General features: G+C 42.5%; 1 protein-coding gene across 7 annotated transcripts in view; it reads left to right on the top strand.

The window, feature by feature from the left end:
* The window catches only part of LOC139539177 (DDB1- and CUL4-associated factor 6-like), a 63665-nt gene that overhangs the window by 9412 nt on the left and 29165 nt on the right, over nt 1-25088 (top strand). For all 7 annotated transcript variants that reach the window (XM_071342058.1, XM_071342057.1, XM_071342055.1 and 4 more), the window contains exons 2-8: nt 9544-9605; nt 17182-17274; nt 18651-18836; nt 19028-19141; nt 19379-19514; nt 20985-21196; nt 24412-24505. In XM_071342058.1, the coding sequence (XP_071198159.1) occupies nt 9544-9605; nt 17182-17274; nt 18651-18836; nt 19028-19141; nt 19379-19514; nt 20985-21196; nt 24412-24505 (897 nt within the window). The remainder of the gene's footprint in view (nt 1-9543; nt 9606-17181; nt 17275-18650; nt 18837-19027; nt 19142-19378; nt 19515-20984; nt 21197-24411; nt 24506-25088) is intronic.

Raw genomic sequence — 25088 nt, 5'->3', positions numbered from 1 at the left:
GGACAAACCATCCACAGAGACAAACTGATATCTTTCCGACAGATAAGATCTAAACCAGGCCAGAACTTGTCCGTGTAGACCAATTTGGGTTTTCAATCTCTCCAAAAGAATGTGGTGATCGATGGTATCAAAAGCAGCACTAAGGTCTAGGAACACGAGGACAGATGAAGAGCCTTGGTATGACGCCATTAAAAGGTCATTTACCACCTTTCCGAATGCGGTCTCGGTGCTATGATGGGGTCTAAAACCGCGCACAGCCGGTTTGGGTTCCGTGTAAGTAGTGCTGAGCGATTAGTGCTTTCTGAGGTTGGTTCAGTTTCCGTTCGATAATAAAAAATAAAAAAGTATCTTTATTATTATTTTTCATTTTAAATGCATTATGTGGGTTGAACGCTGTAACAACACAGGATGAAACAATTAATACAAGTTCCATGATGGTAGTGACTGCCCATTTACTGCTTATTACTTATTAACCATAATTTATTCTCATTACTTTAATAAAATATTTCAGTTGTGTTTATTACATTTGTTTTACTTGATGACTTTATTATTTCATTCGAAGTCATCTCATCTCTAAAGAGCTGCTGCCTATGCTGTTTGAACAAAAATCACAGTTTTAGTACTTCTTCAAAGTAAATAAGGCATACTTTTATGACTGCTGAATACAAACTATCAATCACTTAGATAATGTATTTTCAGGTAGTTGCCTCACGAAGCAACTGTTCTCCTCTTATCATGAATTCTTGTCTCTTACGTAGCAGGCATAAAATAAACACAGGTCGGACAAGTGTGCAGATCACTGTCACAATCTCAATTTAATCTATTTTACAGTGCATTCGGAAAGTATTCAGACCCCTTGACTTTTTCAACATTTTGTTACGTTACAGCCTTATTCTAAAATGTATTCAATTGTTTTGTTTCACTCATCAATCTAGACACAATACCCCATAATGACAAAGCAAAAACAGTTTTTTAGAAATTTTTGCAAAGTTATTAAAAAGAAAAAGCTTTAATATCACACATTTACATGAGTTTTCAGACCCTTTACTCAGTACTTGGTTGAAGCACCTTTGGCAGAGATTATAGCTTTGCATCTTCTTGGGTATGATGCTACAAGCTTGGCACACCTGTATTTGGAGAGTTTCTCCCATTCTTCTCTGCAGATCCTCTTAAGCTTTGTCAGGTTGGATGGGGAGTGTCGCTGCACAGCTATTTTCAGGTCTCTCCAGAGATGTTCGATGGGGTTCAAGTCCGGGCTCTGGCTGGGCCACTGGACATTCAGAGACTTGTCCCGAAGCCACTCCTGCATTGTCTTGGCTGTGTGCTTAGGGTCATTGTCCTGTTGGAAGGTGAACCTTCTCCCCAGTCTGAGGTCCTGTCACGCCCTGACCTTAGTTATCTTTGTTTTCTTTATTATTTTGGTTAGGCCAGGGTGAGACATGGGGGATGTATGTGTTTTGTCTTGTCTAGGGGTTTTGTATGTTTATGGGGTGTTTTACTAGTCTAGGTGTTTGTATGTCTATGGTTGCCTAGATTGGTTCTCAATTAGAGGCAGCTGTTTATCGTTGTCTCTGATTGGGAACCATATTTAGGCAGCCATATTCCGTTGGGTATTTCGTGGGTTATTGTCTATATGTAAGTTGCCTGTGTATGCACTTGTTTAATATATAGCTTCACGTTCGTTTGTTGTTTTACATAGTTTGTTTAAGTGTTCTTCGTTTCGTTAAATAAATAGAAGAATGTATTCTTATCACGCTGCGCCTTGGTCCTCCTCTCTTCATCCAAACGACGAACGTGACAGGTCCGCAGCGCTCTGGAGCAGGTTTTCATCAACGATCTCTCTGTACTTTGCTCCGTTACTCTTTGCCTCGATTCTGACAAGTCTCCCAGTCCCTGCCGCTGAATAACATCACCACAGCATGATGCTGCCAAAAATCGGAGTCTCAGCGTCATTCTGTTACCGTTACCGTTGCCCATACACATAGCTTTACCTCCTACACATCCAGTTCTCTGCATGTAGAGCAATGGTACTCATTGCCGCGAGCCCTTAATTTGCGCCTCGCTGTGATTTTCCTATTTTCCATTCATAATACATAACAATGATGCAATTTCAATTCAATGTGTTTAATGCAGGCCTGAATCACTTCATTGAATATATATACTGTATATATATTGTTCCCTGGACAGCAGTATAGCGCAGCTGTTGAACAGACAGGCCAAAATAGAACGTTTGCCAAAATAGAACGCAACTGCTCAGCTACAGCAACCGACACATATCAGTTTGATACTAGCTAATTTTGCAGTTTGGTAGACATGGATCGATTTATTGTAAAATAGAAATGTAAATCTATTGACAATGAAAATGAGGGGGAAGAGCTGGAAACAACGTGACAGCTATGAACAAACAACCACCGGAGAACCAGGAAAATCAGGAAGATGGCGGCGGAGAAATGCAGCTAGCTAACGTGGCTCCGGTAGCTAAGAGAAGGATAGGGTTGATTCAAGAAGAACACAAAGTTCCAAGAGATAATGGGATTAGCTTACTTTGTCTTGTTTGCCAGAAAGGCAGTCCATTGTTTTAAGCAAGCAAATTTAGAGTGAAATTTCCAGTCACACCATGCCCATGTTAACAAAACATATCCGCCACAAAGCAACCTCAACAACAAAATAGCGCAACTCAAAGGACAGCTCAAAGGATCTAGCACTGTTGCAGAGAAAATGACAGAGGCAACATTTGAGATTGCTTGGATACTCGCGAGAAACAAGAAGGCCTTCACAGACGCGGAGATTGTCAAATAATGTTTTTTGGCCTCAGCCGATATATTGTATGCTGATGTAACAAACAAGGAAGCTATTTTAAAGCAAATTAAGGGACTGCAACTCTCAGACTCGACCATAACAAGACTCATAGAAGACATCTATGTTTGTTTTATTCACTGCTTTAGCACACTCCGCCAACCCTGATGTCCTAGCCATGTCTGAATCCTGGCTTAGGAAGTCCACCAAAAATTCTGAAATTTCCATCCCCAACTACAACATTTTCCGCCAAGATAGAACTGTCAAAGGGGGTGGGGTCACAATCTACTGCAGAGATAGTCAGCAGAGTTCTGTCATGCTATCCAGGTCTGTACCCAAACAATTCGAGCTTCTACTTTTAAAAATCCACCTTTCCAGAAAGTCTCTCACTGTTGCCGCTTGCTATAGACCCCCCTCAGCCCCCAGTTGTGCCCTGGACTCCATATGCGAATTGATTGCCCCTCATTTATCTTCAGAGTTCATACTGTTAGGTGACCTAAACTGGTATATGCTAAACACCCCGGCCATCCTACAATCTAAGCAAGAGGCCCTCAATCTCACACAAATTATCAAGGAACCTACCAGGTACAACCTCAAATCTGTAAACATGTGCACCGTCATAGATATCATCCTGACCAACCTTCCCTCTAAATACACCTCTGCTGTTTTCAACCAGGATCTCAGCGATCACTGCCTCATTGCCTGCGTCTGTAATGGGTCCGTGGTCAAACGGCCACCCTCATCACTGTCAAACACTCCCTAAAAATCTTCAGCGAGCAGGCCTTTCTAATCGACCTGGCCCGGGTATCCTGGAAGGATATTGACCTCATCGCGTCTGTAGAGGATGCCTGGTTATTCTTTATTCTTTTTCATAAATAAGCATGCCCCATTCAAAAAAGGTAGAACTAAGAACAGATATAGCCCCTGGTTCACTCCAGACTTGACTGCCCTTGACCAGCACAAAACATCCTGTGGCGGACTGCATTAGCATCGAATAGCCCCCGCGATATGCAACCTTTCCGGAAGTTAGGAACCAATATACACAGTCAGTTAGGAAAGCAAAGGCTAGCTTTTTCAAACAGAAATTTGCATCCTGTAACACAAATTCCAAAAAGTTCTGGGACACTGTAATGTCCATGGAGAATAAGAGCACCTCCTCCCAGCTGCCCAATGCACTGAGGCTAGGAAACACTGTCACCACCGATAAATCCACGATAATCGAGAATTTCAATAAGCATTTTTCTACGGCTGGCCTTGCTTTCCACCTGGCTACCCCTAACCCGGCCAACAGCAACTTGCCCAAGCCCCCCCCCCCCCCCCGCTTCTCCTTCACCCAAATCCAGATAGCTGATGTTCTGAAAGAGCTGCAAAATATGGACCCCTACAAATCAGCTGGGCTAGATATTCTGGACCCTCTCTTTCTAAAATTCTCCGCCGCAATTGTTGCAACCCCAATTACTAGCCTGTTCAACCTCTCTTTCGTATCGTCTGAGATCCTTAAAGATTGGAAAGCTGCCGCAGTCATCCCCCTCTTCAAAGGGGGAGACACTCTAGACCCAAACTGTTATCCTGCCCTGCCTTTCTAAAGTCTTCGAAAGCCAAGTTAATAAACAGATCACCGACCATTTCGAATCCCACCGTACCTTCTCCTCTATGCAATCTGGTTTCCGAGCTGGTCGTGGGTGCACCTCAGCCACGCTCAAGATCCTAAACGATATCATAACTGATATCGATAAAATACAGTACTGTGCAGTCTTCTTCATCGACCTGGCCAAGGCTTTCGACTCTGTCAATCACCGGGTTTTTATTGGCAGACTCAACAGCCTTGGTTTCTCAAATGACTGCCTCGCCTGGTTCACCAACTACTTCTCAGATAGAGTTCAGTGTGTCAAATCGGAGGGCCTGTTGTCTGGCAGTCTCTACATGGGTGCCACAGGGTTCAATTCTCGGCCCAACTCTTTTCTCTGTATACATCAATGATGTTGCTCTTGCTGCTGGTGATTCTCTGATCCACCTCTACGCAGACGACACCATTCTGTATACTTCTGGCGCTTTTTTGGACACTGTGTTATCAAACCTCCAGACAAGCTTCAATGCCATACAACACTCCTTCCGTGGCCTCCAACTGCTCTTAAATGCAAGTAAAACTAAATGCATGCTCTTCAACCGATCGCTTCCCGCACCCTTCCGCCCAACTAGCATCACTACTCTGGACGGTTCTGACTTTGAATATTTTATGAATGTGAAATGTCAGAATAATAGAAGAGAGAATGATTTATTTCAGCTTTTATTTCTTTCATCACATTCCCAGAAGTTTACATACACTCAATTAGTATTTGGTAGCATTGCCTTTAAATGGTTTAACTTGGGTCGAACGTTTCGGGTAGCCTTCCACAACAATAAGTTGGGTGAATTTTGGCCCATTTCTCCTGACAGAGCTGGAGTAACTGAGTCAGGTTTGTAGGCCTCCTTGCTCGCACACGCTTTTTCAGTTCTGCCCACACATTTTTTATAGGATTGAGGTCAGGGCTTTGTGATGGCCACTCCAATACCTTAACTTTGTTGTCCTTAAGCCATTTTGCCACAAAGATGATGTCAAGCAAAGAGGCACTGAGTTTGAAGGTAGGCCTTGAAATACATCCACAGGTACACCTCCAATTGACTCAAATTATGTCAATTAGCCTATCAGAAGCTTCTAAAGCCATGAAATAATTTTCAGGAATTTTCCAAGATGTTTAAAGGCACATTCAACTTAGTGTATGTAAACTTCTGACCCACTGGAATTGTGATACAGTGAAATAATCTGTCTGTAAACAATTGTTGGAAAAATTACTTGTGTCATGCACAAGGTAGATCTCCTAACCAACTTGCCAAAACGATAGTTTCTTAGCAAGAGATTTGTGGAGTGGTTGAGAAACAAGTTTTAATGACTCCAACCTAAGTGTTTGTAAACTTCCGACTTCAACTGTACCTAGGTGTCTGGTTAGACTGTAAACTCTCCTTCCAGACTCACATTAAGCATCTCCAATCCAAAATTAAATCTAGAATCGGCTACCTATTTCTCATCAAAGCCTTCTTCACTCATGCTGCTAAACATACCCTCGTAAAACTGACTATCCTACCGATCCTTGACTTTGGCGCTGTCATTTACAAAATTGTCTCCAACATTCTACTCAGCAAATTATATGTAGTCTATCACAGTGCCATCCGTTTTGTCACCAAAGCCCCATATACTACCCACCACTGCGACCTGTATGCTCTCATTGGCTGGCCCTCGCTTCATATTCGTCGCCAAAACCACTTGCTCCAGGTCATCAGTAAGTCTTTGCTAGGTAAAGCCCCGCCATATCTCAGCTCACTGGTCACCATAGCAGCACCCACCCGTAGCAGGCGCTCCAGCAGGTATATTTCACTGGTCATCCCCAAAGCCAACTCCTCATTGGCCGCCTTTCCTTCCAGTTCTCTGCTGCCAATGACTGGAGCGAATTGCAAAAATCACTGAAGCTGGAGACATATCTCCCTCACTAACTTTAAGCTTCAGCTGTCAGAGCAGATTACCGATCACTGTACCTGCACACAGCCCATCTGTAAAAAGCCCACCCAACTACCTCATTCCCCAAATTGTAATTTATTTTTTATCTTTTTGCACCCCAGTATCTCTACTTGCACATCATCATCTGCACATCTATCACTCCAGTGTTAATGCTAAATTGTAATTATTTCGCCAATATGGCCTATTTATTGCCTTACCTCCCTAATCTTACTACATTTGCACACACTGTACATAGATTTTTCTATTGTGTTTTTTTTCCTGTTATGTTATTGACTGTACGTTTGTTTATCCCATGTGTAACTCTGTGTTGTTGTTTTTGTCGCACTGCTTTTCTTTATCTTGGCCAGGTCGCAGTTGTAAATGAGAACTTGTTCTCAACTGGCCTACCTGGTTAAATAAAGGTGAGAAAAAAAACATTGGCGAGGACATCGGTAAGCAACTGATTACTGACACATCCGTGGCGCCGTGTTTTAGTATTGCACTTGACGAAAGCACTGATGTAAGTGACATTGCCTAATTATGTGTTTGTGTCCGTTTCCCTCAAAACGAGTCGTTCAGAAAGGAACTTTTATGTTTACTGCACCTTCAGGGTCCAACACGAGGAGAGGATATTCTGAAAGCCCTTGTTACATTTTTTGCTGATAAATACTTTAGGCCTATAATAAGGCATTCCATGCATCATCGCATTTGCAGACTTATGTAGGCTACTATTCCTAATGTGATGAGTGGATTGGATAGTAATAATTTAGGCTAATAATATAACTCAATCATTGTATGCAAACAAAGACTGTTCAATGCATGGCTGGCTATATCAAATGAGTTTCTCATGTTTTTTTGCAGGGGAATTGTTTTTGCCTTTTTATAAATACATTTCATGAAATTCTACACTTTATGGCTGGAGACATTAGGTGAAACATTTATTTATTTTTGACACACATTACAGGATAAACTACTCTACTGACAAACAGATCAATAAAAACAACATTGACAAATCATGCTTTCTGGTGTAGTAGCCTATTTTTATGTTATTTATTGGAGTAGGCTAATTAGGCTATATCATTTTGGCAATTTACTTTCGTGCTAGCTTATTATGTATGTATGATTTCAGTGAATCAGTAGTGGCTTTGAGAGATGTGATCTTCTGCATGTTTCGCATTCTCTGTTTCCCAAAGATGAATAACAATTACAACATGCTTGAAAAGCTACAGTATCAACCACCGTGCACAGTGTGTAGCAACAAAGCTATGGTCATGGTATCCTATGTGATATTGAGTCAAAGATGCCTCTGCTCTCAAACTTGATGGAATTGCCAGACACTGTGTTAACCAGGCCATTCAGGATATCAACCATCTTCAATCAGAGGCCCAGACAGTTTCAGTCACTGATGGATTGCAAATGTTGACACACATCTCCATCCATACCAGTGGTTTTAGTGTTATCTACCTCAATTATGAGAAACACTGAAATGAAAGGGGTGTCTTTTTTCTATGGCTCCTTCAAGCAGAATCAGACCTCTTGGCACATGGTCAATTCACTTCTCTAGGGTTTGGCGACACTGGGATGTGGTGTCACTTTAGCTTGTATAGCATGATGCTATATGTGGCTATGCTGTCTGGAGCTTCCTGTATGCTAAATGTGTATTTTATATCTGGGGCCAAGCTAACCTGTGATTGTTTTGAGTGGCGTTTGAGTGAGGATTAGCAGGCCCAGGGGTGGGGCAGGTGGCGTATGGATTTGCCTAGCGCTGCATTTAGCTTGACTAGGCTGGCTGTGTTGCTAGAGCTGTCATTGTCAATGGACAGGTAATCATACCAGTTGGATGCAAAATTTGGCACTGTAAAAGGGCGGCCACCAGGGGGGCTAGCATAGCATTTGTGGAATCTAAATCCCAACAAAAAGCTAGACAGACACTTCAAGGGATAGTTAGGCCTAGGCTAATCATAGAACATTTTAAGGCTATATTTTGCACGGTCTTCCTTACCCATGAGATTTAGCAAGATCAAAGTAGCCTCCATGGTTTCAGTTAATTCTATCATCATGTTACTTTCTCATGACATCAATGCCTATCAGCAAATTAAAGAGGGGTCGGGACATGTTTATCTGAGTCTCATTGTCTTTTTGGGCATTTGACTTTAAATATCTGAAGGTTGAAAGACAAAGGAGGGGATATGGAGACAACACCGTTGTTACTGTTTGGTTTGAACAGCAATGCAGCAGCAATGAACTAGAACCAAGCTGTAGGACAAAATCTGCCCTACTTATTTATCACATTACCTATTTATTTACCTTTGCCTCTCTGTTATTGAATGGGACCTTCAAATTTCATCTGGCTAGGCGACACAATATACGTAGCGTCAGTGTTAGTTTGTTTTATATGAGCATTTCAGGACTGGCACGAGGCACGCAAGGTCACAAAGGCAGGCCATAATGTTAATGACTGTCTGCTGTAATTCTACTTTATTGCCTTTGACATTGGCCTTGTACTGTCAATGCACAGTAGAGTCTGTCATAGTGGATTATGGAACTAAGGCCATCCTTTTCATGCCTTCTACGATTGCAGTATACAAGGAATGGTTTTTAGATTCTAGCCTGTCATCGCTTTATCCTGATGGCATGAATTCTCGCCCAATGTTTTTTTTCTCACTATTCTAAGGCAAGTTGAATAATTTGAGGTGATTTTATTTTAAAACCTGGATCTTTTAGCCTAATACAGTGTAAGTTTAGAAGCAAGTTCATTCATAAAATACTGCCAAACCTGAACCTTTCTTCATGACATAAGTCTATTTCACGACAGGATAGGCAGCCTGCTCATTTGGTTCTTCCTCTCTCCCTGTGATGGTGACAGCAGATGCGAGGGAGGCTTCCTTCAAAATGAATAATACATTACAAGCCACAGAAAGACAGAATCATTGCAATCAATGTGACACGTTATTCATCTCCCTGCTCCTTCTGTAAATACTGAGAGCTGAGGCATGAAAACAAACCATGGCAAAAGAAAACGGAGCCTTACAAATGGGTTCCAACACTTCTGATATAGGGTATGGCCATTGCTTTGTCCTCTACCCTAGTCGATGACATGAATTCATCAGTTATTTTTTATGCTGACTGAATTAGTCCAGAAATAAATGAAAGTGACAAGTCATGGCTAAACAATTGTGACTTGATAAGAATGTCTTTCTTCTGTTTGTGCACAGGCAGAAGAGAATTTGTCCAGCGGCTGAAACTCGAAGCGACACTCAATGTCCACGATGGCTGTGTAAGTACACATTACCCACCCTTGTTTGTGTCTGTGGTGTACACTGTGTACATCTGTCCCTCCTTTCATCTTTAGAGCACTTCACCATTCACCCTCCCCTCTGTCTGTCCTGTCTGTCCTGTCTGTCCTGTCTGTCTGTCAAACCTTGAGTCTGACCGACTGAGTGATGGACAGACAGACGGGGACAGACACATACGGGGACGGACAGACACATACGGGGACTGACTGACGGACAGACACATACGGGGACTGACTGACGGACAGACACATACGGGGACTGACTGACGGACAGACACATACGGGGACTGACTGACGGACAGACACATACGGGGACTGACTGACGGACAGACACATACGGGGACTGACTGACGGACAGACGGGGACGGACAGACGGGGACTGACTGACGGACAGACAGACCGGCGGGGACAGACAGGCAGGGACTGACTGACAGATGGACGGACGGGGACTGACTGGCGGACGGACGGGGACTGACTGACGGACAGACAGACCGGCGGGGACTGACAGACAGATGGACGGACGGGGACTGACTGACGGACGGACGGGGACTGACTGGCGGACGGACGGGGACGGACAGACGGGGACTGACTGACGGACAGACAGACCGGCGGGGACGGACAGGCAGGGACTGACTGACAGATGGACGGACGGGGACTGACTGGCGGACGGACGGGGACTGACTGACGGACAGACAGACCGGCGGGGACTGACAGACAGATGGACGGACGGGGACTGACTGGCGGACGGACGGGGACTGACTGGCGGACGGACGGGGACTGACTGACGGACAGACAGACCGGCGGGGACTGACAGACAGATGGACGGACGGGGACTGACTGGCGGACGGACGGGGACTGACTGGCGGACGGACGGGGACTGACTGGCGGACGGACGGGGACTGACTGACGGACGGACGGGGACTGACTGACGGACAGACAGACCGGCGGGGACGGACAGGCAGGGACTGACTGACAGATGGACGGACAGGGACTGACTGACGGACGGACAGGGACTGACTGGCGGACGGACAGGGACTGACTGGTGTACGGAGGACAGGGACTGACGGATGGACGGACAGAGAGGGACTGACGGATGGACGGACAGAAAGGGACTGACGTACGGGCGGACGGACGGACAGAGAGGGACTGACGGATGGACGGACAGAAAGGGACTGACGTACGGGCGGACGGACGGACAGACGGGGACTGACGGGCGGACAGATGGGGACTGACTGACCGACTGACGGACGAACAGACGGGGACGGGCGGGGGGGGACGGACGGACAGACAGACGGGGACTGACAGACAGACAGACAGACATACAGGGACTGATGGAGGACAGACATACAGGGAGTGACGGACAGACCGACTGTACAATCCAGATGTGCAAAGCTCTTAGAGATTTACCCAGAAAGACTCACAGCTGTAATCACTGTCAAATGTGATTCTAATATGTATTGACTCAGGGGTGTGAATATTTATATAAATTCAATGTTTCTGTATTTCATTTTTAATAAATGTGCTAAAAAAATTGTTGTTATGGTGTGTGTGTGTGTGTGTGTGTGTGTGTGTGTGTGTGTGTGTGTGTGTGTGTGTGTGTGTGTGTGTGTGTGTGTGTACATGGGTGTGAAAAAAAAATTGAATTCAGGCTGTACCACAACAAATGGCCATAAGTCAAGGGTACTTTCTTAAGCTACTTTACATTAAGAATATATATAGAGTTGAAGTCGGAAGTTTACATACACTTAGGTTGGAGTCATTTAAAACTCGTTTTTCAACCACTCCACACATTTCTTGTTAACAAACTATAGTTTTGGCAAGTCGGTTAGGACATCTACTTGCATGACAAAAGTCATTTTTCCAACAATTGTTTACAGACAGATTATTTCACTTATAATTCACTGTATCACAATTCCAGTGGGTCAGAAGTTTACATACACTAAGTTGACTGTGCTTTTTAAACAGCTTGGAAAATTCCAGAAAATGATGTCATGGCTTTAGAAGCTTCTGATAGGCTAATTGACATAATTTGAGTCAATTGGAGGTGTACCTGTGGATGTATTTCAAGGCCTACCTTCAAACTCAGTGCTTCTTTGCTTGACATCATGGGAAAATCAAAAGAAATCAGCCAAGACCTCAGAAAAATAATTGTAGACCTCCACAAGTCTGGTTCATCCTTGGGAGCAATTTCCAAACGCCTGAAGGTACCACGTTCATCTGTACAAACAATAGTACGCAAGTATTAACACCGTGGGACCATGCAGCTGTCATACCGCTCAGGAAGGAGACGTGTTCTGTCTCCTAGAGATGAATGTACTTAGGTGCAAAAAGTGCAAATCAATCCCAGAACAACAGCAAAGGACCTTGTGAAGATGCTGGAGGAAACCGGTACAAAAGTATCTATATCCACAGTAAAGCGAGTCCTATATCGACATAACCAGAAAGGCCGCTCAGCAAGGAAGAAGCCTTGATATATTGAAGCAACATCTCAAGACATCAGTCAGGAAGTTAAATCTTGGTCGCAAATGGGTCATCCAAGTGGACAATGTCCCCAAGCATACTTCCAAAGTTGTAGCAAAATGGCTTAAGGACAACAAAGTCAAGGTATTGTAGTGGACATCACAAAGCCCTGACCTCAATCCTATAGAAAAATTGTGGGCAGAACTGAGAAAGCGTGTGCGAGCAAGGAGACTCAGTTACACCAGCTCTGTCAGGAGGAATGGGACAAAATTCACCCAACTTATTGTGGGAAGCTTGTGGAAGGAGACCCGAAATGTTTGACCCAAGTTAAACAATTTAAAGGCAGTGCTCCCAAATACTAATTTAAACTTCTGACCCACTGGGAATGTGATGAAAGAAATAAAAGCTGAAATAAATCATTCTCTCTACTATTATTCTGACATTTTATATTCTTAAAATAAATTGATGATCCTAACTGACCTAAGACAGGGAATTTTTACTAGGATGAAATGTCAGGAATTGTGACAAACTGAGTTAAATGTATTTGGCTAAGGTGTATGTAAACTTACGACTTCAACTGTATATATTTTTTTAATTAACCAGTTCTCAAGATTTGAAAATAAGTTTTCAGTGAATAGCCTATTTATTGCACAATCTCGGCCTACATTTGTACAAAAAAATTCTGTAACATCAAATGTTGTGCTTTTCTAGGTTGATACCAGTTAACAGCAGTGTAGTATTTAATAGCGTGGCTGTGAGTGTTGAGCTCTGACCAGTCTGCTGATATCTTTTTGAAACCTGAGGCAGCCATATGGCCAGTCACACACTCTGTCACACTGTCAGCCTGCCAGTCACTCCCTCTACCACTGCAAGCAGCCTGATGCTGGCTTGGGTCAAGGATTCTGTCATTCTAATCCTGTCCATTCAGTTGTTTGGAGTCTTCTGTTTGAAAAATAAAGAGATAAATAATTGATGAAACTGCTGCATAGTACAAACATGTGTATGTGACAAATAAAATTTGATTTGATACAATTTACTGCAATATTCCCGGATTGTAGGCTACATACATACACATAATTGCCCTAGCGAGTTCTTTCTAATTGCGTTAGCTCTATTCTCTCAAACCAGTAGCTTGGCGTTTATGGCATATCACACACCCCTACTCAATCCTTATCATATGAAAAATGCAAAGGGACAAGAAGACGTAAGGAAGCCATTTTTAAATGTTGCTCCACTTCCTGTATCACCAGCCCCTGTCTCTCTCCCTGAGGTCCTGTCTGTCACTAATGTCCTCCATCTCTTTTTGGAGACCTGAAGTTGTGGAAGTAATGGAGGGGGAAGTGCCCTCCAACATGTCACTTGTGCCATTCTAACTCACAACCCCTATTGTGCCTGTACGAGTGACAAGATGTTGTGTTTGGTGCTGGGGGCCATCACTTTTCAGTTTCTCAAATCCCAACACAACCTGTATTGCCAGATGTTGAAAGAGTACGATGGAAGAGATACATTTAGATCTACTCTGTAGATAACATACTGTACACAAGTATTGGATAACAGAAATAGACTAATACATACTGTATTGTCATGTAGGCTATTATTACACTTATTTTACTAAAATACCAATTTCTTTAACAGCCCCTTGCCCTTGTTCCTACTCCTTGGTGTAGGCATATGCAGATCTGAGTTTCTAAAGGGTGTTCAGGGGAGCTTGTGCCGTATTGCTGCTCACAACTTTCTTCTTCCTATAGATCTACAACATAGAAGGTACTAGGGCTAGGAGAAGAAACCACTGTAGGGTTTGGTTTCCGACGGATTCAGAATTAGGATAGTCTGACTGAAGGACCAGAGGGGTATACTATAAAGCAGGATCAATGCGTTAGCCATTTAACTTGGATAAATAACCAAAAATAACTATTGGTTTTCTGGTTCATTTAAGAAAGCTAAACTTAGAAATGTGTTTTTGGTTGTTGAGTCAGTTAGACCATGCCTATTTCAAGTTTATCTTTCTAAAAAAAATAAAAAGTAATTTCAGAATATTTAGGCAAGTTAGCTGGCTAATTCATTGATCCTACTTTGTAGTATACCCCTCAGGTTGAGTCAGGTTGAGGCTGGGGAGTGGAGGGAGGTAGGGACCTGGGCAGCCAGGGGCATCTGGGCAGCAGAAGGTGGCACACTAGGTGGTCAGGGCTGACAGACACACAGTATTCCTACAGAGTTTGATCAAGTAGTAGCCGTATACAACACAACATGCAGAAGAATGTGTAATGCAAGTGATAGGATAGGCCTATATTAAGATCAAGCTACAGTCTGCTTGAACAAAAAAGATGGCTGTTGTGGCAGGCTAGTCTGACTGAACCAAAATTATTTTCCCATTGTTCCGTTGTGAGCAGAACCCTATTTATTTTTTGCTCAGTTCTGACAAGAAAATGAAGTTCTGACCTGGTTCTAACCAAAGAACAGTTACACTTCATATTGTTCCTTTTTTAACCTGTGAAATCAACATCGTTTTTATATTTAGCTCATTCATTTACTCCCCCAATTAGCGCCGATAGAGCAGCTTGCTGTGGAACTGGTAAGATTGTTATTTACATGTTTGATTGGTCAGATAAGTGCAGGGCGGAGATGCCACTGAAATTTCACGGGTGTGGGGAGAGCAAGAGAGAGGGGTGAACATGGAGAGTGCTTGGCTTGAAGCACTGAACATCATTACATGACGTGAATTGGAATGTGTTTAGGCTATTACGAGCATGAGAACTTTACAGAATTACAGTGCCTTCAGAAATGATTCACACCCATTGACTTTTTCCATATTTTGTTGTGTTACAGCCTGAAATGTAAAATTGATTAAATTGAGATTTTGTGTCACTGGCCTACACACAATATCCTATAATGTCTAAGTGGAATGATATTTTTAGAAATGTTTACAAATTAATAAAAAATGAAAAGCTGAAATGTCTTCAGTCAATAAGTATTCAACCCCGTTGTTATTATGGCAAATCTAAATAAGTTCAGGAGTAAAAACATGCTTAACAAGTCACATAATAAGATGCATGGACTCACTCTGTGTGCAATAATAGTGTTTAACATGATTTTTTATGACTACCTCATCTCTGTACCCCACACATAAAATTATCTGTAAAGTCCCTCAGTCGACCAGTGAATTTCAAACAGATTCAAGTACAAAGACCAGGGAGTTTTCCAATGCCTTTCAAAAAGAAGGGCACCTGTTGGTAGATGTTTTTTTTTTAAAGCAGACAGTGATTATCCCTTTGCGCATGGTGCAGTTATTAATAACACTGTGGATGTTGTATCAGTACACCCAGTCACTACAAAGATGCAGGTGTCCTTCCTAACGCAGTTGCCGGAGAGGAAGGAAACCGCTGGGATTTCACCATGAGGCCAATGGTGACTTTAAATCAGTTGCAATGTTTAATGTCTGTGGTAGGAGAAACTGAGGATGGATCAACAACATTGCACTAAAGTAAAACTGCAAAAAATGTGAAGAAGAAATTAACTTTATGTCCTGAATACAAATCCAACACAACACATCACTGAGTACCAGTCTTCATATTTTCAAGCAAGGTTGGTGGCTGCATCATGTAATGGGTATGCTTGTCATCAGCAAGGACTAGGGAGTTTTATAGGATAAAAATAAATGCAATAGAGCTAAGCACAGGCAAAATCCTTGAGGAAAACCAGGTTCAGTTTGCTTTCCAACGGACACTGGGAGATAAATTCACTTTTTAGCAGGAAAATAACCTAAAACACAAGGCCAAATCTACACTGGAGTTGCTTACCAAGACAACATTGAATGTTCCTGATTGGCCTAATTAGTTTTGACTTAAACCGGCTTAAATCTATTGCAAGGAATGGCTGTCTAGCAATGATGAACAACCAACTTGACAGAGCTTAAAAACTTTTTTTTAAAGAATATTGTGCAAATATTGTACAATCCAGGTGTGCAAAGCTCTTAGACTTACCCAGAAAGACTCACAGCTGTAATCACTGTCAAAGGGGATTCTAGCATGTATGACTCAGGGGTGTGAACATTTATATAAATTTGATATTTCTGCATTTTATTTTAAATAAATGTGCAAAACAAATGTCGTTATGGGGTATTTGTGTGTGTGTAGATGGGTGTGATTTTTTTTATTTTATTGAATCCTTTTTGAATTCAGGCTGTACCACAACAGGAGTATGAATACTTTCTGAAGCTACTTTACATTAGGAATATATATATTTTTTAATTAACCAGTTCTCGAATTGTAAATAACAGTTTTCAATCTAGGCCTACATTTGTACAATAATGTTCTGTAACATATAATGTTGTGCTTTTCTAGGTTGATACCAGTTAACAGCAGTGTAGTATTTAATAGCGTGGCTTTATTGCGTCTTGGCCACCACTGACATACAGTGTTAGCAGAGTGGTGACAACAGGAAAAGATTCTTACCCCCTTTGGAATGACTTTAGTGTTCTTTATCAGTGAAAGATAATCTGTCTGTTTCCAATGCATGACATCGTCCCCCACATTTAGAATGAGCTCCCTTTTGTGTCTGTATAGTGTGGTGTGTTTGTGTGTGTCTTTCTAATCTAAACCATCAACCATATATCTAGTTACAGCATACGTGTGTTATTTTAGCACATAACACACCACTCTTACTAAGATAGTGTATTTTATCGGACAGTGATGTGAGCAGTTTCTCCGAAATTACAGCCGTTCTGTGAAAATGCAATACCATTTAAAGTGTTTTAAATCTGCTCGACAAGGGAGGGAAAATAAAACACGACAGGGGATTAAGTTACCCAGAAAGACTATTTGGAAATTGGGGGGGTGGATGGGGAGGAGGCGTGAAATAATAATCTAAGGACCCAAAGACACAACGCCTAGAGCAGGCGTTCACCGCCTTTAGTTCCATTCTAGTTCCATGTTTGTAATTTGGTGAACGTTCACCTGGTTACCTATTTGATTTGAGGGACAGTGACATATTCAGATGTTACACCTTAGATTGGTTTAGGAACATCCACAGTTGTAGACTTTAACAATATTGTTATCTGCTCCAGGGAGTGAACTCACACACTGTATTTTGTTCCAATCAGGTCAATACCATATCCTGGAACGATACAGGGGAGTACATCCTGTCAGGGTCAGACGATACCAACCTGGTCATCACAAACCCATACAACAGAAAGGTAAGGAGAGCTTGAGTCTGATGTACTGTATACCAGACCTGGGTTCAAAAAGTGTATTTTGAAATAGTATTTGACCCAGTTCTGTTGTATACAGATTAACCTGATGACCTTACAATCACCAACATGTAGCTAAGCTGGTGGTTCCTTTAAACATGAGTCTTCAATATTCCCAGGTAAGAAGTTTTAGGTTGTAGTTATTATAGAACTATTTCTCGCTATACCATTTGTATTTCATATACCTTTGACTATTGGATGTTCTAATAGGTACTTTAGTATTGCCAGCCTAATATTGGGAGTTGATAGGCTTGAAGTCATAAACAGCATTGCAAAGAGCTGCAGGCAAACGCAGTAAAGTGCTGTTTGAATGAATGCTTACGAGCCTGCTGCTGCCTACCACCGCTCAGTCAGACTGCTCTATCAAATCATAGACTTAATTATAATATAATAACACAGAGAAATACGAGCCTTAGGTCATTAATATGGTCAAATCTGGAAACTATCATTTCGAAAACAAAAGGTTTATTCTTTCAGTGAAATACAGAACCGTTCCGTATTTTATCTAACGGGTGGCATCCATAAGTCTAAATATTGCTGTTACATTGCACAACCTTCAATGTTATGTCATAATTATGTAAAATTCTGGCAAATTATATTGTATAGACAAACATTGGCAGTAGAGTGGCCTTACTGAAGACCCGATTTCACCAATGCTCTTGTGGCTGAATGGAAGCAAGTCCCTACAGCAATGTTCCACATCTAGTGGAAAGCCTTCGCAGAAGAGTGGAGGCTGTTATAGCAGCGAAGGGGACCAACTCCATATTAATGCCCATGATTTTGGAATGAGATGTTCGACGAGTAGTTGTCCACATACTTTTGGTCAGGTAGTGTACATCAAGGCTACGTATACTCACTATCTCACAAACGGTTGCTATAAATCCAACCAATTACAGATTGGAATAGTTTTGAAAAATGTATTTTTCTTATCTTTGTGTAGCATAAGATTTTTTTTAAATCTATGTACATGCAAAAACACCGATTTTGAAACAAACAATTAATAAAAATCTACCCGCAACAGAGCATGCTGGGAAATATGACAGAGGCCTCTCCCACATCTGTGAATAACTCCATAGATTTAACTCAGTCTCTGGTTACTCTTAATGGAGTTAAAAGTTCTCCGTCCCAATGAACTCCAGTTATCAACTCCAGGGAGTGTATTAACTCTCTTGAGTGTTAAGATAACTCCCAGTAGAGTCAATTTAACTTAAAAATGTTTAACACCGATTTTATATATCCTTCATTTCCTACGTATACAACAGAGCCAACCACACACACCACTGCAACTTGCTACACACTCTCCTCTCTAAAACTCTCCCCAGGTTAAGGCAACCATACGGTCGGGTCACCGGGCAAACATCTTCAGTGCTAAGTTCATGCCCCAGACCAGTGACCAGCAGATCATCTCGTGCTCTGGGGATGGTATCATCTACTACACCCACACAGAGAAGAGCCCCGACATCAACAGGCAGTGCCAGTTCACCTGCCACTACGGCACAGCCTATGAGGTACTGTACACAAGGGTTTCTCAACTTGTTTTGTACCAGGAAGTTGGAACTAGGATGATTTTTTTTGTGTGGCTAATTGAAAATAGGTTGAGGGAGCTATGCAAATATTGTTTCTTTTTTCACATCCTCCCACCTTTCTCTCTCTCTTTCCCTTCCTTTTGTTGCGCTCTCTCCTCCTGTTCTGCTGTTAGATTATGACGGTACCCAACGACCCGTACACGTTCCTGTCGTGTGGGGAGGACGGCACCGTGCGCTGGTTTGACTTGCGCATGAAGACCAGCTGCACTAAAGAGGACTGCAAAGATGTAAGGAAGGGAAAAAAATTAAATGTGTATTGATTTTGAACACCAACAATCAGCATTTATCTCTCATTCCTTTTTGTTTGTCTTTATTGGTCTATTATTTGGCCTCTTGTATTTGTCAGCATATCCTTCTTATTTTATCTTCTTATTTGTATATTATATCACACCTTTTTATCTTGCCGGTTTGGCTGATTTTAGCCAACTAGTCTGTTGTTGTTTACGTTCTCTTCCTCTCACCAGGACATCTTGATAAACTGTCGGCGGGCGGCGACGTCCATCTCCATCTGTCCGCTAGTGCCCTATTACCTGGCGGTGGGCTGCTCCGACAGCTCAGTACGCATCTACGACAGACGCATGCTGGGCACCAGGGCTACGGGTAACAAACAACTCTGTCCTCTCATTTAGTTCTATCCAAATGTATCTCTCTCGCTCTGCGTATGTCTGTCTGTCTTTGTTGTACATCTGTCTGTCAGAATTTTTATCAATAGATATTTCATGGACTGGAAGATCAGTTAGTCAACACTCCCCTGTCATATTGTATTATTCTATCGGTGTATCTATGGATATATCTATACTCCTATCCACTCTGCTGTTGGGACAGTGCAATCACCCATACTCCAGCACCTGCTACTGCTTTTCACTTTGCCCTTATTACAGAGTGCAGCAGTACACTGTGGCAGCCAGGTCTTTGGGTTGACAGATGAGGGCAATGCACTAGAGGCTGTCTTGTCTGTCTGTGTCTGTCTCAGTGCTGCCATCGCCCTGTGGGCTAGAGAAAGATGAATGTCTGTTCCATTAAGTGCACTCTAGTCTAGATGGCTGGGCTGTGTCGGTCTGGCATCCTCTGAATGCTCTATCATTGTGGAACACAGACAGGATCTAGGATCTAACCTTAACCATTGGAGCCAACGTCATCGAACGAGTGAAATGCATGTTGTTTTCAAACTCTCGGTTCTCCAATCGAAGGTGTTCCTGCATATAAATACTTAGGCATTAGGATTGACATGGATTTGACGTTTAAAAAACATAGATGAGCTGGTTAAGAAGTTCAGATTTAATGTTGGCTTCTTCTACAGAAACAGATTGTGTCTTTCTCTAAGCAGTACGATGTAGATTATTCAGTGAACCTTTTGGTCTGTTCTTGATTATGGTGATATTATTTATCAAAGTGCAGCTGCTACTACTCTTAAACCTTTGGATGCCGTCTACCACAGTGCCCTTCGTTTTGTTACAGGTGCCAGTTTTGATACTCATCACTGCATCCTGTATCAAAAGATAGGCTGGACTTCACTAAAGACCCGTAGATCTCTACATTACTCCCTAATTGTTTACATGCCCCTACTTCATAAACGTCCGTCTCTCCGTCTTATATAACTTTGCTGTTGAAGTATAGATACCGGAGTTGCCTAATCCGTTCATAGGATTGGTTAACTCTTGAGGTTCCTACGGTCTCCACCGAGCTAGGTAAATCTGCTTTTAGTTTTAATGCACCGTATTGCTGGAACAAAATTCAAAATACATTTCATCTTGATGTTCGGGCAAATTAAATTATTGTTTGGTGACTGTTTTCTGGGTGATTTGTGATATTTCATTTGTGGTTCCCATGACTGTGATTTTGTATTTTAATGTGTATAGATAGATATATATAGTTAGGGTCTAATGTGTATATACAGGGCACATTTGTAAAAGAGACCTCAATATGTCTTTCCTGTTAAAATAAAGGTTAAATAATAGAAACATTTGGAGTTACGCTACTACTGACTTCGTTTAGTTTAACTCTGCCCCATGTTATTTCCCCCTACTTGCCTCTGACTGTCTCACTAAATTCTCTGCCCCCCTCCCTCAGGTAACTACATGGGCCGTGGAACGACGGGCATGTGTGTGCGCTTTGTCCCCGCCCACCTGTCCAACAAGTTATGTCGCGTGACGTCGCTCTGCTACAGCGGGGACGGACAGGAGGTGCTGGTCAGCTACTCTTCAGACTACATCTACCTGTTTGACCCCAAAAATGACCAGGCCCGAGAGCTGAAGGGCCCATCCGAGGAGAGGAGGGAGGAGGTGAGGAGAGGAGGGAGGTGAGGAGAGGAGGGAGGTGAGGAGAGGAGGGAGGTGAGGAGAGGAGGGAGGTGAGGAGAGGAGGGAGGTGAGGAGGGAGGAGAGGAGGGAGGAGGTGAGGAGAGGAGGGAGGAGGTGAGGAGAGAAGGGAAGAGACGCCACCGTTTTAGTTTGTTAAATATGAAAGGTGTATACTTCTCTATGCACAGCCAGGCTAGGATACACACACACTGTGTTTGCCCCACTGTGAAAGTGTGTATACGTACTTCAGTATTTTTACATACACTCTCCTTCTGTGTGTTAAAAATATTAAAGAGCAATTACATGAGTCAGTGGGGGATTTTATCACGGTACCATGTTGTTTATTGTCCATATTGGACTTTGCTGGGAGCATAAACACACACATGGCCAGACAAGACATAGGCTTCTAATGTAAGCATGGTTGGGGAGTAATGTAATCCGTTTTTATGTAATCCGTTACGTTACCAGCAAAAATATTGTAATGAGATTACAGATACTTTTGAAAAACTAGAGGATTACTTTGAGGATTACTTTAAATTCAGAAAGGATGTTTGCGGGGGAAAAAACTTTGGCACGACATTCAAATCAGCATTACAAAAAGGCGCAAGTTTAAGTTTGTTCCACCTGAGCGAGTCTGACCACAAGTCAGAGACCACTATGATGACACACCAAATGTGTTTGATGGATTGTGGGAAAAGAGCAGGAATAGGCTTTGTAGGCTCCAGTCCAGCCTATGCCTTCCAGTGGTTCAACTACTGTCAGCATTCAAAGATGATCCAACTTAAATAAACACTTGGAGGTAAGGATGACAACAGTGGTGTAGTCTACGGCGATACGGATATCACTTATTATTGATATCTAGATAGCGCATTGATGTGAATCACACTGCTGCTCTCTCATTTAGCTATTTGCGCCTTACGGATTGTGGTTGTTGTGGATGGATGTTCACAAATCTAAATGTGTATTTGAAGCCAATAATGGTTGAATTGAAGACGTTTAAGCTGCCTATCAATCATTGTTTTTGAAACCAGTGGACAGCCAGTGAAAAATGCGCTCTTACAACAGCTGCAAAGTGCGGATCCCAGCCTATGGAATAAAAGTGAGGTTTTTATTGCTCAATCTAAAACTGTATACATATGCTCAACCTTGCACACTTTTGATAGACTTAAAGTGGAAATCTGTAGTTGCTACATCCATTTTTGGATTTATATATATCCATTGATTCTTGAAGAATATAACTTATGAGCTTAGTACAACTGTCACACTCCATGAGAACCCAAAATATAAGCTTGTATTTCCCAAATGTTTGTAAACATTGTAAATGTAAACAAACACTGTATAGCCTCATAACATGGTTCAAACAATAATTTCTATATCATGGATGGTCAGTCCTTGCATCCATAGCTCTGTCTATTTATCTGAGTTGGTTACATTTCTCCAGGCCCATCCCTCAGCTTTTTACCAAAACAGGTGACCGTTTTGTTATTGGTTCATCTGTGGATTTGCTCTTTAAACAGCTGCATATTATCACCAACAGAAAGGTAAACAATAGGCCTATAGCAAATGCAGCATATGCATTCATTTTCACATGTAAATAGCACTTTTCAGTAGTGCTCAAAGCATGCCATTCCATGAGCACAGCATTTATTTTTCAACTCGAATCAATGATCCCAATCAGTCCTCCGTGACAACAAAATCATAAACAACAGAGTAGGGCTGGCTAATAAGTCCTTAGTTTTGGGGTCATGCTCAGGTTAAACAATTTAGCTAATCTATACTTCTATATTTCCAAATCCTATTCTTGAAGATCAAGGGGTATAACATTTATTGGAATGACTAGAATTCTGATAGACCTTGGTTTTTAATGTAAAGATATAATTTAGTCATATTATTCTATGTAGTAGAACGTGATGGGTTAGAAGAAGCCTACATAACCAACCCATAAAGTAAAATGTAACATCCATATATGGCCAGCTATGTAAACTTTAACATTGATTTATCCTGCAATAGATGTCGTTCAGTTGGTAGCATACATTTTTGTCTTCTAATGCCTGTTAAGGGGAAAGTAATCTAAAAGTAATGTAATATAATCAGATTACGTTACTGAGTTTGGGTAATCCAAAAGTTACGTTACTAATTAGAATTTTCGACAGGTAACTAGTAACTGTAATGGATTACATTTAGAAAGTAACCTACCCAACCCTGAATGTCAGCTCCCCCTCCACTCTCAAACCAAGTGGATGTTGATTGTAAACAGACATAGCTGGCTTCGTGTTGAGTGACTGAAGTGCTCTCAGGGCATCTTCTGTTAATGTGTTGTGCGGTGGCAGCTGGTGCAGTGAGAGGAACAAACAACCCTGACAGGCCTGAGGAAGGACATAAAGAGCGAGGAAGAGGGGAAGGAAGAAAGAGAGGGAACAGGAGGATTAAGAGGGAGAATAAAATTAAAAGGAGATGAGCGAAGGAGCACACACTAGATTCCAGGGGAAGGAAGACAAGAAAAGATTCTGCTCATAAACTCAGTGGTGCACACACACACACACTCCCACAAACAAACACAGCCTCTGTAAGGACGTGGGCCAAGTTAAGAGTAAGAGCTTGGGGGGAACCAGTTTTTCTGGATGTGCTAGATCACGGTGCCAGTCTCCTCAGCTGTCGCAACTGTCACCCGGCTCTGCTCCCGCATGCCTTTCTAAATACAGCTACCGATGCAGGCAATGTTCCACCACTCACCCCACCGAAATAGACCAGAACGGGGACTGTAGGGCCTGCCAATGAATCTTTTTACCTCTCTCTAATGCTCTCTTCCTCCTCCACCCATAATCTTACTCCTGCAACCCTACTTGTGCAACTCTTTGTCACACCTTCAGCCCTCTCACTATCTCGTCTGTCTTTTTCTCCTCTCCTCAGCTCCCCTCAGCTCTTTACCTTCTCTCACCCCCTCCCTCTCGCTCTATTTATTTAACTCTCCACACAGTTGTGATTCTCTGTCTCTCCCACGTTCTCGCTCTCCCTTCATCTCTCTCTACTGAAGTTGGCTGTCCCTCTCTCTATCTGTCCCCAGGGGAGGAGTTAAGGCACCAGTGTTGGGTGACCAGGTCCCTGGCTCTAGGCCTGTTTTCCTGTGTGGGGGAGTGACTGGGACTGTGCCATGGCTATTTTTAACTATGCTTAATGTTTTGTGTGTGTGTCCACAGCTGCGGCAACCCCCAGTGAAGCGTCTTCGTCTACGAGGTGACTGGTCTGACACTGGACCCCGTGCTCGCCCTGAGAGCGAGAGAGAGCGGGACGGTAAGAGTGCACAATCACTCTCACAACAAACACATAGTCTCCCTCTCTCTCTTCTCTATTGCCTCCTCAGTCTCTCTGTTATTCTTAATTGGTATGACTGAACACAGACACACACATTCTACTCTCTCTCTCTCTCCCTGAAACACACACACACACAGCCTGATTACTCTCTACGTCTCCTCCATCTCCTCTGAGAGCCTGAGCTCTAATCTCTCACCCAGAGCCTCTACCTCTCATTGCTAATGAGGCTAACAGGGCCTATCTCTGTCTATGGGGATCTCGTTAGCTTTAGCTTTCACTGACTCACAACTTATTACGGGCCCAGCCGGGACTGTGATAAAGCTGCCTCTCGCTATCACAGACTTTTATAGATCTTAGGGTATTGTAGATGAAGGAGAAGCAAACTTTTTTCCCCAATTAGTCAATGTCTGGATGATGCAGTGGATTGGTACTCCGCTGTTGGCTATTGAGGGACTTATGAGTTATAGTACAAGCTATACCCTGATACGAGGATTCTCTGGACCGATGGTAAAGGGGGCAACAACAACAATAACTTTGTGGATTTTCAAGGAAATGTTGTGCT

This window comes from Salvelinus alpinus, chromosome 14, assembly GCF_045679555.1.
Source record: "Salvelinus alpinus chromosome 14, SLU_Salpinus.1, whole genome shotgun sequence".
Taxonomy (NCBI): domain Eukaryota; kingdom Metazoa; phylum Chordata; class Actinopteri; order Salmoniformes; family Salmonidae; genus Salvelinus; species Salvelinus alpinus.
This window is presented reverse-complemented; position numbering and strand designations above follow the sequence as displayed.